Below are 17,252 nucleotides of genomic sequence, written 5' to 3'. Positions count from 1 at the left end.
GGGAGGGGCTCCCCGATCAGGTCCTCCCTGTCTCATGGCTCAGTGGGGTGATGGGGAGGGGGCCTGGCCACCCGGGGCTCAGCGGCAGCTGAGAACAAGGAGCTGTAGGAGCTTCGAGTGCCGTGGTGTTGAGGGGTGGGGTGGGCAGCTTCTCACCCCTGCCTCCTGCCTCCATCTGTCCACCGTTACCCCACCCTGACCTGCCCCAGCTCCACACTGACAGCACTGTCCCCAGCCCCACAGACCGTTCTGCGTGGCTGGCCTGCGCTGGGCACCTGGCACAGAGCACACAGGAGGCACTCGGCGAATGCTGGCCAGGCCCGCTGGTGGGAAGTGCACGGTGTGCAGCAGGGTCCGGGCAGCAGCGCCAGCGGGAACCGCACAAGAACACTGGTCCCGCTGTAGCCATCAAGGTGGCGGCGGACGCGGGCTCCCCACTGCACTGTGGCTCCGAGCACTGTCCAGAAGCCCTGCGAGATGGGAGCCATTATCCTGCTCCCTTGAAGGGGAGGAAACTGAGGCACAGGGAGGTGAAACAGCTGCCCCCAGGAGCACCACCCAGGCACCATGGCGCAGCCGCTTCTCCCACCAGCTGGGGTTCCTTGGACCCCCAAGCCTGGGAAGGGGTAGGTGAGTTTGCAAAATGGAAAGCTTAGAAGGAGCAACGCGGAACGGGAGGTTTGAGAAGCCCTGGGTCGTAGGGTAAGCCTCGGCGCTGCCTGTGGGTGCCGGGCTAAGTGGGAGTAGAGGGAACAGCGCCCGCCACCCCGGGGGCCCAGTTCCCACTTCGGGTATCTCGCCGGCAGAACCGAGGGCCCCTTGATGGGTTCCATGCCCAGGGCTATCTGTGCTGCTGTCTGTGCATCCCAGAAGTTCCCGAGCAGCTCCGGAGTGGCTGCTTGGGCGGCTCTGGCTCCCTGGATGTTATACCTTCTCCTGGGAACTGGAATCAGCCACTAAGAAGAAGCGACAGCTGCAGGCGGTGTCCTGGGGTGGGACCTGGGGACGTGGCCGGGTCAGCAAGGGCAAGGAAACCAGCTCCAGCAGGAGCCCTGGTCTGGCCTGGGGTCTGTGGGGGCGGGGCTGCGGCCCTGGGCAGGCTTCCTCCAGGTGGGGGTCCCGGGGAAGTGGGGCCAGGCCGGCTGCCGCCTCCTCCCCCAGGTAGCGTCTGATTCGCCTTCTCTCATGAAGGTGATCAGGTTCAAAATTCTAAAACTCTGAAAACGGTCAGAAGAAGCAGAGGCCCCCACGTTGGACATGCCAGGCTTTTCTGCGGGTGCTGGGTTCCACTGCTCTGGTGGGCATAGGTGTCGGCTGAACGATGGCGCCTCTCCCTCCTGTCTTATGTCCTGGGGTCCAGGCACTTCCCAGGGCCGTGCCCTGCTGCTAGTGCTAGCCCTGACCCTAACCCTAGCCCCAACCCTAACCCTAGCCCCGACCCTAACCCTAGCAACCGGGACACGGACTTCCACCCTCAGGCCACTCTCCCCTTGGCCCGCCGTGTACGCAACACCCGGGAGAGGTCCAGCCGGCGTCTCCCCGAGCAGTGAATAAATGAACAGATCCTCGATGTCTCGCTCCAGCCCCACTGCCTCGGCCTGAGCTCAGGCCTCGCCTTTCCAGCCTGGCTGAGGGGGCCCTCTGGCCTCCACGCAGCTGCTCTCCTGTGTACCCCACCCAGTCCAGGCCCCGGGCTTTTCTTGCCTCCTCCAGGCCTGGCCTATCTTCAGAGCCGAGCCTGGGAGGGAGACAGGCTGGGCTCCTGAGGCTTGCCGAATATTGCCCCCAGTTCCCTGGGAGAGAGGCTGAGCCCCCATGCCGTCTAGGGGCAGACAAGCCCCTGAGGAAGGCTGGGGGTGCTGGGTAAGGGAGGAGGGACCCCAGGACCCCACCCCACCATCTCTGACCTCTCTGGCTACCTAGTTCCTGACCCCAGCTTCTCCACTCCCCGGGATGGAGGGTTTGCACCTGCCCACCCTTCTTTCGGCATCTCCTTCCTTGTGGGCCCCCCTCCCAGCCCTAAGGAGCCCCCCAGACAGAAGGGTGGACGGAAGCCATGTGGGCAGCCCGAGAGACACACAGAGGCTCCTGGTTGTCGGGGCTGACTCGCTACAGACGGGCCCTTCGGGGCCCCAACCCCTCACCAGCTTTTGGAGGAACCGTCAATGGCTCCTGCTGTCCAGGGTGTCCCTTCTGGGCTCTTACTTTATCCTTGGGGCCCCTTTTATTACCAAGAGCCCTTCTGCCCCCACCCCCCCAACTCCTGTGCATAGATCCTGGGGCATTAGTCAGTGTGACAATGGCCATGACTGCTTGTACAGAAGACGGAGAGGCTGCTCACACCATGCTCCCTCTGCTCTCCCAGCCCTGGGAGGGATGAGGTGGGAAAGTTCTGGCCTCTCTGGAGGAGGTCTTGTCATCCAGCTCACTCTAGGGTGGGAGACAGGTGAGGGTCTCTGGCTTCCACCCGGCCCGGAGCCTCAGGTGCATTTTGAGGAGGAAGGGGTGGGCTGGTGGCTGGTGCCAGACCCTCCTTCCCAGCAGCTGAGGGAGACCGGCCTGTGGCGGTCGTCTGCCTGGTGCCAGGCTGTTTTATGGGATCCTCCATCCCGTCACCCAGGGTTATCCCTACTTATGGACAAGGAAAGGTGGCTCATGAGGTTGCACAGGCCAGCCCGGAGGCCTAACTCGCAAGCTCTGGGGCCAGCTTGGCCCCAGACTGCCTGGACCCCAGCCCGGCTCCTTGGCTAAGCCTGGCTGCCGGGTGACTCAGACCCGCAGAGTCTGTTGTGTGGGTGAGGGCCAGGGCGGGGTGCCAGCAGCCGGCCAGGGTGCCCAGAGCCCCACCTCACCAGGAGAACATGCAGCTGCACCAGGGGCTCCTTCTGGCCGCCGTCCTGAGCCTGCCGCTGGGTGAGTCCAGGGCTGGTCCACCTGCTCAGGCCCCTGTCGCTCTAGCCCAATCCTTGTCCCCCAGCCCTGGGCTGCGACTGTCGGCTCAAACCTCCCTTCCTCTCCTGAGACCTCTCCTGTCCCAGTGACGCCCTCACACATGCACCTTTGCTCACGCACTCTGAATGTGCCCCTCCAGCCCTCCTGGGCCTGGCCTCCTGCTGGCTTGTCTCCTGGGGCCGGTTTCCCTGGACTCCCTCCTCCCTCCCCCAGGAAAACCAAGTCCCTCTGCTCGCCCATCCTCAGCCCCTCCTCCTGAGTCCTCTTCTCTGCCCCCTGCTTCCCTGGGCGATTTTACCCACTCCCCACCCCCCAACCCTCGCCCCCACAGTGCCTGTGTCCACTACGGCTGGCCCCGTCCCCCCAGCTACAGATCCCTTGGCCCAGGGCCTTCCTGGGGGACCCAGGGGGTGACCCCTCAAATGCAGCCATGCACACCTGGCCTTGGCTTCCCCAGCAGGGCCGGGCACTTTCTCCTGGCAGGGCATCTTCACCCCCACCCTGAGGCCTCAACAAAACCAGCTGGTCCCTTGATCTTCCCACCAACCCCCTCGAAACCCAGGCAGCCCAGCTCCCCAGGGGCCAAGCCTCTGCTTCCCTGGCTGTGGGTGGGAGGACCTCTGCAGCCTGCTCCTCCCAGGCCCTGAATGAGCAGGCGGTGGAGTGTCAGTGAGTCCCTGTGCTGGCTCAGGTGTCTCACATACCTCCAGTCTCCATCCCCAGGGGCGCCCTCCTGGCCTATGAGAGGCTGAGCCACTGACTCTGAGGACTGTCGCAGGGTCAGGAGGGGAGACCAGCTCTGTGCTGAAGGTCCCAGACACACATGGGGAGCTTGGGGACTCAGCATGACCTGGAGAAAGGCTTTATCACCATCAGGGCTGGACACGTGGTCATGTGGTCACCAGGGCCGGGAGAGGCACATCACAGGAGCCTTTGCCTAGATGCCCAGTGCCCATGGACTCCGCTCGGACCCAGAGGCCCCTCCCTGCTGAAATCCCACCTGCCCCTCGAGGAGCAAGTCCCAAGCTGTCTCACTGCTCTTCCAGCTGGAGGACTGGGGAGCCTCTCTCGGGGCACCCACATCCCCAGTCGTTGTTTGCTGTCTGCTCTCTGCCACCCATGGGCAGTACGATCTCCCTGAGGGGCCAGCCTGCTTCAGAGCCAGCACAGGGGTCCCCAGTGGGAGAGACCTGCCACCAGCCATGCAGCTGCACCCAGAGCCCATCCCACCATCCCGTTTTCCCTCCAGTTTTTCCTGCCCCCTTCCCTCACCCGCTGCTTCCCTGCTCCTCTCTCTCTTCCTTCTCACTCCTTCCCTTCCTTCCTTCCTCTCCTCCTCCCTCTCTTCCTCCTTCCTCTTCTCCCCCCAACATCCCCTCCCTCCCTCCCTCCCTCCCTCCCTCTCTCCCCGTGTGTCAGGCACCAGTCTGAACACTGTCCCTGTCCCCACTGTCACCATTGAGCACCCTTTCCTGTTTGAAGCTAAAATTTTCTCTGCCTCCCTCAGAATCTCATTGATGAAAATGAAAACCCTCTGATAAGGGACAGAATTATTTTTCTTGATAACCCAGCCTGAACACCCCCACTCCCGGAATTCATTCATCCTGCAAGCCTCTCCTGGGCCCCATTGCATGCAGGGGAGGGAGCACTGAGGAGTGGGTAGAACCCCCCACCCTGCATCAGAGGCCCTCATGCTTGGGTGGGGGTGAGGAGGGAGCCCTGAGCACAGTCACACGCGACAGGGACACTAATGCCAGCTGGGGCAGGACCATGCAGCTCATGGTGGGTGTGTCAGAGTTGGGGCTGTTCACTCTGCCCTGGAAACCCAGGAGGCCTTCCTGGAGGAGGTGGCATTTGCACTAGGGCTTGTTTGCTCAGAGGGCGGAAGGAGCAGCAAGTTTGAAGCCAGGGAGGCGTTGGGAGGGTGGGTGTGTGCAGGGGGGCAGGCAGGGGCTGGTTGTCTCCATGGCACCCTTGGCACACGTATCCTCACCTCTTCCTTCCAGTGCCCCAGCCTCCTGCCTGTCTTCCCTGCCACCCCTCACCCCAGCCAGCTGTGGCCTGTGGCAGCCAGTGTCCAGCAGAGCATGTCCGGCTTATTGGCTGTCACTAGGTTGGATGTGACAGCCGAGGGGAGCTCCAAGCCACTTTGGTGGGAAGGGGCAGGGCGGGCTTGGAGGCAGCTGTCACCACCTTTCTTGCTCGAAGGTGTGGTCTCAGCTTGCTCTCTGGGGCTGGCAGAGGGACCAAAGCTGATGGCAGGTGCCAGCCATGGTGGAAACTTCCCATCTGTGTCACCCTCTCCGTGGTGCCTCGGTGGAGGATTCCACCCTCAGGACCCAGGAGTGACCGGAGGACTCTGGTAGGGCCTGGCGTGCGCTGAGGTCTGAGTCAGCTCAGTGCTGGTGTGTGCAGAGCCATGCTGACAGGAATCCGGGCTTGGAGCTGGGCTGACTGCAGCCAACTCCAGCCCTTCTCCACCTTTGGCAACCATGAGGCGGGGGGCAGCCCGGCAGAGAGGGGACAGGGCGTCCCGAGGCCGGGCTGCCTGGGCACAGCTCGAGAGGAAGCCAGGGCCGGGTATCTGTAACAAAGCAGCCCTCACGTCCTGTGGTCACGCCATCAGCCCTGCCACCCTGCAGGCTCTATGCAGAGGGAGCAGGCCCAGGGCCAGCAGGCATTAGGGACTCTGTTTACCCAGTCCTGGGTGTGTGAACCGGGGGTGAGGACAGGGAGGAAGGGAGGGAGGGCGTTTAAGGCTGGGAAATGGAGGGAGACCCGGGAGGAGAGGACAGAGACAGGGACGAAGAGGGGCAGAGAGCAGGCAGGGAAGCCCCTTGCGAGGGGTGCCCAGGAGAGCTGGCGGGCCTCAGGGGTGGGGCGGTGTCCCAAGCAGAGATCAGGACAGCTGGGCAGATCCACAGCAGCGCTGGCGGAAGAACTAGTGTCTCCCGAGCTCGCCGTCCTCCCGGGTAAAGCGAGGCAGAGCTTCCGCTCCCTGCTGCTGCTCGGTGCTGCCACGTCCTGGTCGGTCGCCCTTGCCCTGGGCCCCCTGTGGAGGCAGGAATGGCCCCATCATCTCAGCCACCAGAATCCAGTCCCAGGGGTCTCAAGTGTCCCGCTCAGTGCCTGGAGGCAAAAGTGGGCAGAAAGCGTGTCTGAGGGCCCCTCCACCTCCCCCCATGCCCCCACCCAGGGCCCCAAACAGCCCAGGCTGCTGCACCCCCACTCCCCTGGGACATCACACTGCCTGGCCCCACCTGCCTGAGGCTCCTTCCTGGGCAAGGATGCAACCAGCTGGTTCCAACTGCAGGGACAGCTGGCCCCCCAGGATGAGGGACAGGGGCCTGGCTCCTGAGAGGGCCGAATCACAGGGTTGGGAGACTGGTCCCTGAGAAGGGACATGGCGTGCTGGGTGGAGCTGAGTGGGCGCCGTCACTGCAGAAGTGGTCCACACCTGCCTCCCGCGCCCCGTTTGTGTCCTGTCTGTCCCCGTGCCCACAGCTGCAGCTCAAGCCATGTGGTGTCACCAGTGCCAGGGCTTCGGAGGGTGATCCTGTGAGTTCAGATGCCCCAGGGACTCCACCCACTGCATTACTACTGCCACCCGTGAGTGGGGACCTCGGTGGGCTGCCCACGCCCTTCTTGCCCAGATGGGAAGATGTGTGCTCAGAGAGGGACAGAGGAGCCTGATCCAGGCCCCCAGGAAGTCAGAAGCATAGAGGCAGCGTCCATCACCCATGCCCAGGGAAGGGCATGAGCGAGGGACACCACGTCTGCCCCAGGAGTGCCCGCATGCTTCATGCAGCTGGGGCATCTGACCCTCAGCTCTGTGGCAGATGGGGCGGCGGGGTCTGGGCAAATCAGAGCCTCAGGGAGCGCCATGGGCTCTCTCCCGCCCGCTCAGGGGGCCTGAACAACCCCAGGGACTTGCCTCTGGTCACCAAGTCGTGCCACGGGGGCTGCCCCGATATCCACGGCCTGGGCCTGGGCCTCTACGTGTCCATCGCTTGCTGCCAAGCCGACCTCTGCAACCAATACTGACGGCCGCCCTCCTCCAGGACCCTGGGCACTCAGCCCCACGGCCCCACCCCAGGCCTGGCGCTCAGGGTCGCCTGACCACACCTCCCGGCCTCTGCAGTCACCATCCAGCACCACTTGTGCTCTGGAAGTCCTTCACGGAGTCCTGCCTAAATCTGCTGCTGTCTAAGCCGGGGGCCCTTCGTAGCTGCCATCCCTTCCGGTCCTGACCTCCCCCCAATAAAATGTGATTGGATCACTTGACACACGCTATCCAGTGAGCGCAGAGCCCCGCCGTCCCGGGCTTGCGGGTGGAGTGGAGTGGATGGGGGTGCCTTGCTCCCTCACCCCAGGCTAAACCCTCCCACCCCACCCCCACCTGCCCTTATCACGAACAGGCCCTCCCACCTCCAGCCAACTGTCAGGCCTGAAGGGCACAGGGCCCAGGCCCCCCAGGCAGCTGCTGCTCCTGAAGCAGCCACAGTGGAAGGTGGAGCTGGGGCCCACGAGGAGCCCCCACCCCAGGGTGGGAGGTGGGGGGCCGCAGAGAAAGGATGTCCAAGCTGAGACGTGGAGGCTGTGCAGGGTGGAGGAAGGGAGGCGGGGCCCTTGACAAAGACAGCTGCAGCAGGCCTTCTGGTTAGGGAGGGGAGGATGGAGGGAAGAGGGGTGAGGCGGGCTGGGGCATCCTCACCCTCATAGAAACCCCTGGGCCAGTGGCCCGGCCTGCCCCTCTGGAGGAGCCCCCAGTTCTGGCAGGGAACACTACCTCCAGCTCCTCTGGGCCACTGGGTACCCAGCACGCAGGGCAGGGCGCTGGGGAGTGATGCTGGAGTGGGATGAATCAGGCTGAGGTGATGGCAGCTGTGGCCGCCCATCGCAGGGTGGATGTGGAAGCCGTTCACTCACTAGGCAAACATCGTGTCATGGCTGAGCTTCCGGCGCCAAGGCTGAATGAGACCCCACGTAAGCCCGGTGCTGCCCTCGAAGAGACCCTCCGAGGCGAGTCAACACTGCAGGACACGGCTCCCTCCCTCCTCCCGCCCCCACCCGCCCCCTCACACCGAGTTAGCACCTGCCAGACCCTTCCCTTGGCCTTTCTTGTTCTCACCTTGGCAAAGTTCTCATGAGAAATCACCTGAGGCACTTGTCAGTCTGCTCCACAAGGAGGGGTGTCCCAGGCAGGGCCACCCACAGTTAGGTGCAGGACGACTGTCAGCGTAGCCCCGGGCACAGAGGAAGACACAAACCGGGCCCTGGAGATGCCCAGATAAGCCCAAGAATCGAGCTGACGATGGAGCGCTTCTCAGATCTGCGGGGGAGGGACGGGGCACGCTGGCAGCCACGCCGCCGGGCACCGCGGAGGGAGCAGGGTAAGGTTGGATCCTCACCTCTCTCGCTACAGCCAGAGGCATTCCAGCTGAATCAGAGGTTTCCATGTAAAACGAGGAGATTTTTAAATGCTAGACAATTCAGAATAGAAAAGCAAGACGCATTCCAGAACGGATTGGACACAGAGTCACTGTAAACACAGCAGTTCCACCCCTAGGCCCGGCCCAAGAGAAGCAAACGCGGCCACACAAAAGCCTGTGCACGAACATTCGCAGCGGTCTCCATGGCAGGCAAAAGGTGGAAAAACCCAAATGCCCATCAGCTGATGGACGGATGCACACCACGGAATGCCATTCAGCCACATAAAGGAACGAAGCACCGATCCACACCAAAACACGGGGCCTTGGAAACACAACGCTAAGTGACAGAAGCCACACACAACAGGCCAAGCAGAGGCTGGTTCTATTTCTCAGAAATGGCCGGAATAGGGAGCGCTACGGGGAGGAAAAGGAGGTGGGTGGTTGCCAGGGAGTGGCGGTGGTTATCAAGAAATAGGGAGAGGCCGGGAGCCGCAGCTCACGCCTGTAATTCCAGCGCTTTGGGAGGCCAAGGAGGGTGGATCACCTGAAGTCAGGAGTTTGAGACCAGCCTGGGCAACATGGTGAGACCCCGTCTCCACGAAAAACACAAAAATTAGCCAGGCTTGGTGGCACATGTCTGTAATCCCAGCTACAGGGGAGCCTGAGGCAGGAGAATCGCTTCAACCTGGGAGGCAGAGGTTGTACTGAGCTGAGATCACGTCACTGTACTCCAGCCTGGGCCACAGAGCGAGACTGCATCTTAAAAACCAAATGAAAAGAAATAGGGAAAAACCAGTGTGCTTCTCCTGCTCTCACGCGGTACAGGACTTCACCCCATCACCAAAGCGTGTGTGTATTTCTCTCCACCAGCAAACAACCCAGCTGCAGCGGACACCGGCTGGGTGTTCTCAACTCAATTCTGACGCCATCCCCATGGAGGTCACGTCAGATCCCTCAGGTCGAGTCTCCTGCGACGAGCCTCACTTCCGATGCCAGTCGAAAGCCCCTGGTGTGGCCTGTGCTTCTGACCCCCCTGCCATGACTCAGGGTTGCCACGACCCCCTCTTCAGGTTTGATGACTTGCTGGAGCGGCTCACAGGACGCAGGGACGCACTGAACTGCGTTTACCCATTTATGACCCAGGCTGTGACGAAGCTGCGGAGGCACAGCATGGGAAGGAGACCCAGGGGGCAGGCATGAGGAGGGCGAGGAGCTCCCAGGCCCTCCCGGCGCCACCTCCAGGCACCTGTGAGAATTCTGCTGCCGGAAGCTCCCTGAACCCTGTCCTTTTGGGAAATTTACTGAGGAGGCTTCATTACATAGGCATGATTGATTAAACCACTGGCCACTGATCAACCCAACCTGCAGCCGCCTCCCATCCCCTGAAGGCTGGGGGTGGGGCTGGAGTCCCAGCCCTCTAATCCTGCCGGCCCCCATCCCAAGGCTCCCTGGAGACCCCCAGTCACCAGTCCTCTCGTTAGGATGCCCTTGTCACTCCGGAGATTCCAAGGGTTTTAGGAGCTGTGTGTCAGGAAACCAAAATATCCATCTCACGATGTCACAGAATGAGCATTTCACGGCCTCACAGGAAGGAGCAGCGATGGTGCTGCAGCATTCAGGGTTTCTTTTCGAGATGATGAAAATGTGCCCAAACCGTGCATACACTAAAAACCTCTGAATCACACCCTTCAAACGGGTGGAGTGCATGCTACACGAAGTATATTCAGGAAAGCTATTGAAAACTTTTTAAAAAGAAATACAAGACACAAAACTGGATTGGGATTCATAAATACTACCTAAAAATTTAAAAAAAAAAACAAGAATACTGTAAACAAACTGAAAGACAAGGCAAACTAGGAAATATGCCCCATGCGTGTGACACACGATTCCCTCCACACATAATGTCCGTGAAAAGAGTCGAACGCTGTCAAATATTTGAAGACATTTATTCTGAGTCAAATATGAGAGGCCACAGCCCATGCCACAGGAGACCCTGAGAACGTGTGTCCAAGGTGTCCGGGCACAGCCTAGTTTCGCACATTTTAGGGAGACTGAAGACATCAGTCAAACACATGGAAGACATATTTGGGTCCATCTGGAAAGGCGGGGCAACTCCGGGGGACGGGGCAGGGGCTTGCAGGTTTTAGGGGGATTTAAAAATTTTCTGATTGACAACTGGTTGAAAGAGTTAAGATTATCTAAAGACCTGGAGTAGATAGAAAGGAATGTCTGATGATAAGGGTTGTGGAGACCAGGGTTTCAGCAACAGGTGAAGCCTCCAGGTAGCAGGCTTCCGAGAGAAGAGCCGGCAATGTTCCTCATCAGACTGAAGGTCTGTGTCGACGGCAGCGCTGGTCGGCCTTCCTCGAATTCCCAGAGAGAGGGGGATAAGGAGGCTATCCGGCCCTTTCCCGTTGTGGCCCGAGCCAGTTTTTCAGGTTCACTTTGGATACCCTAGCCGAGAAGAGGGTCCATTCAGATGGTTGGGGTCCCTTAGAATTTTATTTTTGGTTTACGATAAATAACCCTTCCAGATCCCCAAAGAACAACAGATATGAGCTGCATGTTCAGAGAAAAAGCCATCAAGTGGCCAAGCCAAGGAGAAAGAAATTGAACCGCATTTGGAACTAGAGAGGCGCCCAGCAGCCTTGCACACCCCGGCGCAGGACAGCAGCCCGGCCGTGTGGCGAGAAGAGACGCGGACCAACCTCTGCGCTGTCACAGATGCGGCCCCGCAGGACAAATCAGCCCTGGCCACGGAACTGCAAGATGCCACGAGCATTGGGGTGAATGCTGGCTCCCTAAAACGTTGCCAAAGACCCAAGGGCAGGTCAGCCCAGTGCTCCTCAGCACTCCTGGGACTGGAGTCTGAAGTGAGGTAGGTCTTCCAAGGTGGGGACTTGGTTAGGGTTGAGCCAGGACTCTGAAAAAGTAGTTTAGAATTTCGAGGCTACGGGTGCTGAGTCTTGAGGCGGGTTTCTATTGAAGAGTCACCAGGTGGTGATAGCTATTTGCTGCTTTAACTTCCTGGAAGCGTGCGTGCAGGAATGAAGACGCAGTCTGGAAAGTTCTGGTCTAGGCCGGGTGCGGTGGCTCACGCCTATAATCCCAGCACTTTGGGAGGCCGAGGGGGGCGGATCACTTGAGGTCAGGAGTTCGAGACCAGCCTGGCCATCATGGTGAAACCCTGTCTCTACCCAAAATACAAAAATTAGCCAGGTGTGGTGGCATGTGCCCGTAATCCCACCTGCTTGGGAGGCTGAGGCAGGAGAATCACTTGAACCCTGGAGGCCAAGGCTAGAGTGAGCCGCTCACCAGCCTGGGTGACAGAGCAAGATTCTGTCTCAAAACAAAAGAAACAAAAGAACGTCGTGTTTCCCATGAACAGTAGCCCCGTGGGTGGGGAGCTGGCACTCGTTCTCCTTGTGAACAAGCCCCCTGCTCCTAACAGTGGCACAAAGAACATGCGCACAGACGTTCCCCAGTTTTCTCATCACGACACCGGATGGCCTCGCCTCCATGAGTGCCGAGGCTGGCACTGTGGGGCACACCCCTTTTGGAAGGACCTGGGAGACCTCTTTGCAACACACAACCCTGGTGCTGTTTGTCCCTCCACGTCCTTTCAGATAGAAACGTTGCTTTAAGAGCCATTGGTCTGCCCTGCTGGAGCCCCTCAGGAGGGTGACCAGCAGAGCCATCCCCCAGGTGGGGCTGCCCTTGAAACTGCAGGGAGGAGACCACCCTGAGGGCAGGCTGAGGAGGAAGGCGCACCGGGCCCTGGAGCTGCAGAGACAGAGAGAACTCCTCCGGGTTCTGGTGAAGGTGGGTGTTGCCAGCATAAATTGAGAGGAACTGTGCAGGGGCGAGGCCACAGAGGGGAGCAGTGCCAGCTCCTACAGGGCTCTGTGTGTCAGACTCAGGGCTGTGTCTTCTGTCCACTCAGCACCTCTAAACCTGTCTCCTTCCAGACAGCTCCCAGGCCTGACGACACAGACAGCCCTTCCTGAGCCTTGCTGGCATCCAGCCTGGAAGGGTGCCCCAGGCCTGAACTTTATATTAGTTTTTTAGATGAAGTCTCACTCTATCACCTGGGCTGGAATGCAATGGTGCAATCTCGGCTCACTGCAACCTCCATCTCCCAGGTTCACGTGATTCTCCTCCCTCAGCCTCCCAAGTAGCTGGGATTACAGGCACGCGCCACCACATCCGGTTAAATTTTGTATTTTTAGTAGAGACGGGGTTTTGCCATGTTGGCCAGGCTGGTCTGGAACTCCTGACCTCAGGTGATCCACACGCCTCAGACTCCCAAAGTGCTGAGATTACAGGCATGAGCCGCCGCACCCGGCCAGGCCTGCAATTTGGACACTTCCTTCTCCCGGTACACCCAGGAAGCTGCCCAAATAGAGGAGTTCCTCTTTGTAAGGCAAGAAAACAAATGAGGCTGTTCCATACTAATGTGATCAGAAACCACCCCAGGCTTGGCCACAGCCTCCCACGTGGGCCTGGGGACTCCTGCCACGAAGCAGAGGTGCTCACAGCACAAAACGTGGACGGAGTGACAGGATGGAGAAGCCGCCGAAACAGCAGGCGAGGCTGTGCACAGGCAGGGGTCCCAGGTGCAGGGGAGAGGCACGCGGTGCTGCCCTGGTGGCACCTCACTGTGGCTTGAGGCCAGCGGGGAGCCCAGCTGGTGTTGGTGGAAGACCCAGGCCTCCACCCCAACTGTGCCAGGGCACCTGGAGAGCCACAGCTCCCTTTCCCAGGGGCCTGGAGTCCAGGGGCAGCTTCTAGTCCCCGAATATGGAAGATGGGAATCCAGGCAAGGCAGCCACTTCTCCGCTGGCCACACAGCGTCCTGGCTCACGGGGCGTCCTGGCCGCAGGCCACCTTGCGGAGGTATACACGTGAAGGCGCTGGCTCCCGCACAGGCCCCAGCCCACCGCCTCCCTGCTGAGCAGTGCGTGTGGGGTCTCGTTCCCGGAGTCTTCCCTCAGGACCTATCAGAAGGCACCACCTGCAGGTGACCCTCAAGGGCCGGATTCTGGAGTTGTTCATCCAGTCTCAGAGGGTCCCATCAGTCAAGACGATGGGCAGCCACAATGAGCTTCCAAAACCCTCCCCTGGGATGACCAGGGATGGAGCATGTCTGCCAGTGACAGAAAAGGAAGGCAGAGACTGAAGCTGGAGGAGGATGCAGTACGTGCGGCTGGCTGGCTGGCGGAGGGGTCACCCAAGGAGGAACGGGGCCCTAGGGCAGAGAGCAGCCTCCGCGGATGCCAGCCAGCAAGGAAACAGAGACGTCAGCCCTGCAACCTCAAGGTCCCGGATTCTGCCAGCGCCCAACTAAGCCTGGATGAAGATTCCTCCCGGAGACCCCAGGTTGGAGTCCAGCCCAGCCATACCTTGACTGTGGCCTGTGGGAGGGACCCTGGTCAGAGAGCCTGGCCGAACCCACATGGGGAGAAAGACCGGAGCTAAAAATGGGTGCTGTTCCAAGCCATTAAGTGCAGGGCGATTTGCTTCCCAGCAATGGAAGCTGGTCCAACTTGAGGCTCCCACGAAGCTGGCGGCTGCACTGAACAGGCCCACGTGGGCAGGAGCTGAGGGCGGCCTCCATCAACAGACAGTGAGGAACAGAATGTGGCCAACTCCAGCCAGTTTAGAAGCAGGTCCTCCCCGTCCTCTCACCCCATCATGTTTTATGCTGTGAGCACCTCTGCTTCAGGGACTTTGAGATGATTATGCCTCAGCCCAAACCTGCATTGTAGCCTGGGGGTGACCCAGGAGCAACACGAAGCGTGAAAACAGAAAGACTGAGACAGTGAGTGGGGGCGACCACAGGACACTGACGGGCACAGGCCTGAGCGGACACAGAACACTGGGTGACGATGGGACACAGGTGACCATTGCCAGACCCTGGGTAGCATGGGACATGACAGAGCATGGAAGCTGAGCTGCCCAGCCCACCCTGGGGGCCATCCGACCCAGCGACCTGTCAGCAGAAACTTCCAGGGAGCAGGGCATGGCCTCTCTCACTGCTGTCCTCCCCCACCTGAGTTCCTCTAGGTGACAGACTTGAATCTTCACCCTGGCCATGGAGAGGGATCTGGGGAAGGCCCTGGAGAAGGGCCTCACAGCAGGGTCCAGTGTGCCCAGAAAACAGGCAGTGGCATAGGAGCAGGTGCCAGGGCCCCGTCTGATCCCTGGATCACACTTCAGAGGTAACTTCTTGAAGTCAGCAGCTCCGGTGGCAGCCTGACAATTCCTCAGTTTAGCGGCAGCATTACTGTGGGTGGAGTCCACCCCTGGTCCCACACTGAGCCCTGATCCTGGTTACACACTGATCCCAATCCAACTCACAAGCCGAGCTCTGACATTTGTTACATGCTGAGCCCTGCTCCTGATCACATACTGAGCCCTGATCCTGGTTAAACACTGATCCCAATCCAACTCACAAGCTGAGCTCTGACATTTGTTACATGCTGAGCCCTGCTCCTGATCACAAGCTGAGCTCTGATCCTGGTCTCAAGCTGAGCTCTGACATTTGTTACATGCTGAGCCCTGCTCCTGATCACACACTGAGCCCTGATCCTGGTCTCAGGCTGAACCCTGACATTTGTTTCATGCTGAGTCATGCTCCTGATCACACACTGAGCCCTGATCCTGGTCACAAGCTTAGCCCTGACACTTTTTACATGCTAAGCCCTGATCTTAGTCACAAGCTGATCCCTACATTTGTTACATGCTGAGTCCTACTCCTGATCACATACTGAGCCCTGATTTTAGTCACAAGCTGAGCTCTGACATTTGTTACATGCTGAGCCCCAATCTTGATCACACATTGAGCCCGGATTCTGGTCACACACTGAGCCCTGACCCAGAAGTTCCTGGTGGAACTGAGGAAGGAAGGGTGTGGCCCTCTCGGAACACAGTCCTCCCAGACAGAGCCAGCCCAGACTCTGGCTCGGCCGCATTTTTCCACACCCCAATCAGGCAGCTGCAACTTTGCAGAAAGGCTTAGCCTGGATCTCTCCAGCAAGGGTCAAGCAGAAATTCTAGGAGGAGCTGAATGCCTGGGGCCAGGCGTGTGTTCTGGATAGAAGGCACAGGTGGGGCCCCTGGGTCTGAGGACAGGAAGGAGTTGGGCCATGCCATGGCAGAGGAATTGGGTCAGGCCTCAAGAGGAACCCAGGGTGTGTAGGGTGGGGTGTCTAATCCAGTTAGCTGCACCCAGCATCAACGGCCGATTGCAGCGTGGCTGAGTGGCACCATCCATGCAAAACCAGACAGGCTTGCTGCCACTCGGCCTTCACCCAGCCCAGGTCGGGCGGCCTTGCCTAAGTCAATTACTTCTCAGAGCCACAGTTCCCTTATGCAAAATCAATTCATTTGCACTGTGAGCCTCCAGCGCTACAGTGAGGAAAAGTGAGATCCGCTAGGCCAAGTCTTTGACACAAGTGGGGCGCTAGGGAATCCTGGGTGCCCCCCTCACCACCCCTGCACGCTCTGCCCCCAGCTAGTACTCAGGAGACACAGGCTGTCCCAGGCGCTGGGCCAAAGACCAGATCCCAGACAGCTGATCCAGAAGGAGAGCCTGGGGACCCTAAAAGGGCCATGGCAGAGAGGGGGTGCAGGCAGGAGAGTGCGGGCTCCCAGAGATGGAATTTCAGCCACTGGGGCTGGTGAAGGAGAGGGAAGGGCATTCCTGGCAGTGGGAACAGCAGGAGCGAAGACCAGGAGGGGGTGGGATTCGGGTGCTCGGGCTGGGCATAGCTCAGTGAGATCATGGCCTTGAACGCCAGGCCCCAGGAAGACGCAGGCTGCTGTCAAGGCCCTGGTCTCCCCAACCCTACACGCTGGCAGCTGCAGGCCTCGGGGCAGGGGTGGCAGGATCACAGGCCAGACACTACCTGGGAGGCTGGTGCAAGCACTCTGGAGGGGTGTCTGTCGGGGGAGCGGGGAGCTGAGCAGGAGCCACCCGGAGTCGCCCCAACCCAAAGCCACTGTGTCCTATCTGAGCAGTGGGCAAGGAATGTTCCCTCCATTTCCTCACCTGCAAGGAGGCCCGGTAAGCACTGCCTGAGGGCAGCCTTATTGGGAGGTTAGAGATTAAAGTGTCCTACTGGCAGGCAGCCAAGGGGCATGGGATTAGCGCCCCCAAGGCCACCCCGGCTTCTCCCAACCCCACTCTCCAACTAGGACCTTCTCTGCTGACCCAGTAATTTTTGGCATTTGCCTCCTTAAGCCTCTGCGCAAACCCTGTAGCTGGCTGTCGGGGTGGGAGTTCAGTCCCAGACCCCTAACACCTAGCCTGACCACTCGAAGGAAATCAGAGGTGGGGCCAAGGTCCTTCCGGGAACATTCCAGCCCAGAGTCTGGGAAGATCCAGCACAGGGCTCTCCCCTGGAACACAGGTGGCCTGAGGCAGGAGGGATACCCGAGGAACCAGCAGCCAGGGGTGGCCCGCCACCGTCCCCTGTCCCCTTCCAGATAGTGGGTGGGGGAGTCCCTGGGCTGCCTGGCATGAGCCAGAGGGGAGTGGGGCGAAGATCCGAGGTATAGGGTGTTTAGGAGTCTTGAGAAGGGTCCCCACAAAGGGAAGGGTGGCAGCCCCAGGCCACGGTGGCAGGGATGGAGAGCTGGAGGGGTCAGGAAGGGGCAGGGAGGAGACCGGCCTGGTACCGGAGGAATGAGGAAGGCACAGGGAGGGTCCCAGGCATGTGGGGTGGGCCCAGAGGGCCAGGCTGGGAATGGGAGGAGCTGCAGTGAAAGATGGGGAGTCAGTGGAGGCAGGCCTGGGCGGGGTCTTCACACCTTCACCCTGGGGAAACTTGATCTCATTAATCTGCTCAGCAGACCGGTCCGGCG

General features: G+C 60.2%; 1 protein-coding gene and 1 long non-coding RNA gene across 2 annotated transcripts; both read left to right on the top strand.

Moving 5' to 3' along the window:
• The first annotated feature begins 401 nt into the window (after positions 1–401).
• LOC135278064 (uncharacterized) lies at positions 402–1,570 on the top strand. The gene is made up of 2 exons (XR_010345649.1): positions 402–630; positions 1,192–1,570. It is a non-coding gene; the product is annotated as an uncharacterized LOC135278064 (long non-coding RNA).
• Positions 1,571–2,257: 687 nt separating this feature from the next.
• SLURP2 (secreted LY6/PLAUR domain containing 2) lies at positions 2,258–7,072 on the top strand. Its single transcript, XM_012468351.3, is given in 3 exon segments — positions 2,258–2,913; positions 6,457–6,561; positions 6,860–7,072. Coding segments are annotated over 3 exon segments (294 nt in total). The 5' UTR covers positions 2,258–2,861; the 3' UTR covers positions 6,997–7,072.
• The last annotated feature ends 10,180 nt before the right edge of the window (positions 7,073–17,252 follow it).

This window comes from Aotus nancymaae, unplaced genomic scaffold (genome assembly GCF_030222135.1).
Source record: "Aotus nancymaae isolate 86718 unplaced genomic scaffold, 86718_ANA_hifiasm-v0.15.2.pri h1tg000036l, whole genome shotgun sequence".
Classification (NCBI taxonomy): domain Eukaryota; kingdom Metazoa; phylum Chordata; class Mammalia; order Primates; family Aotidae; genus Aotus; species Aotus nancymaae.
Note: the sequence above shows the minus strand (reverse complement) of the source record. Positions and strands in the feature narration are given on the sequence as shown.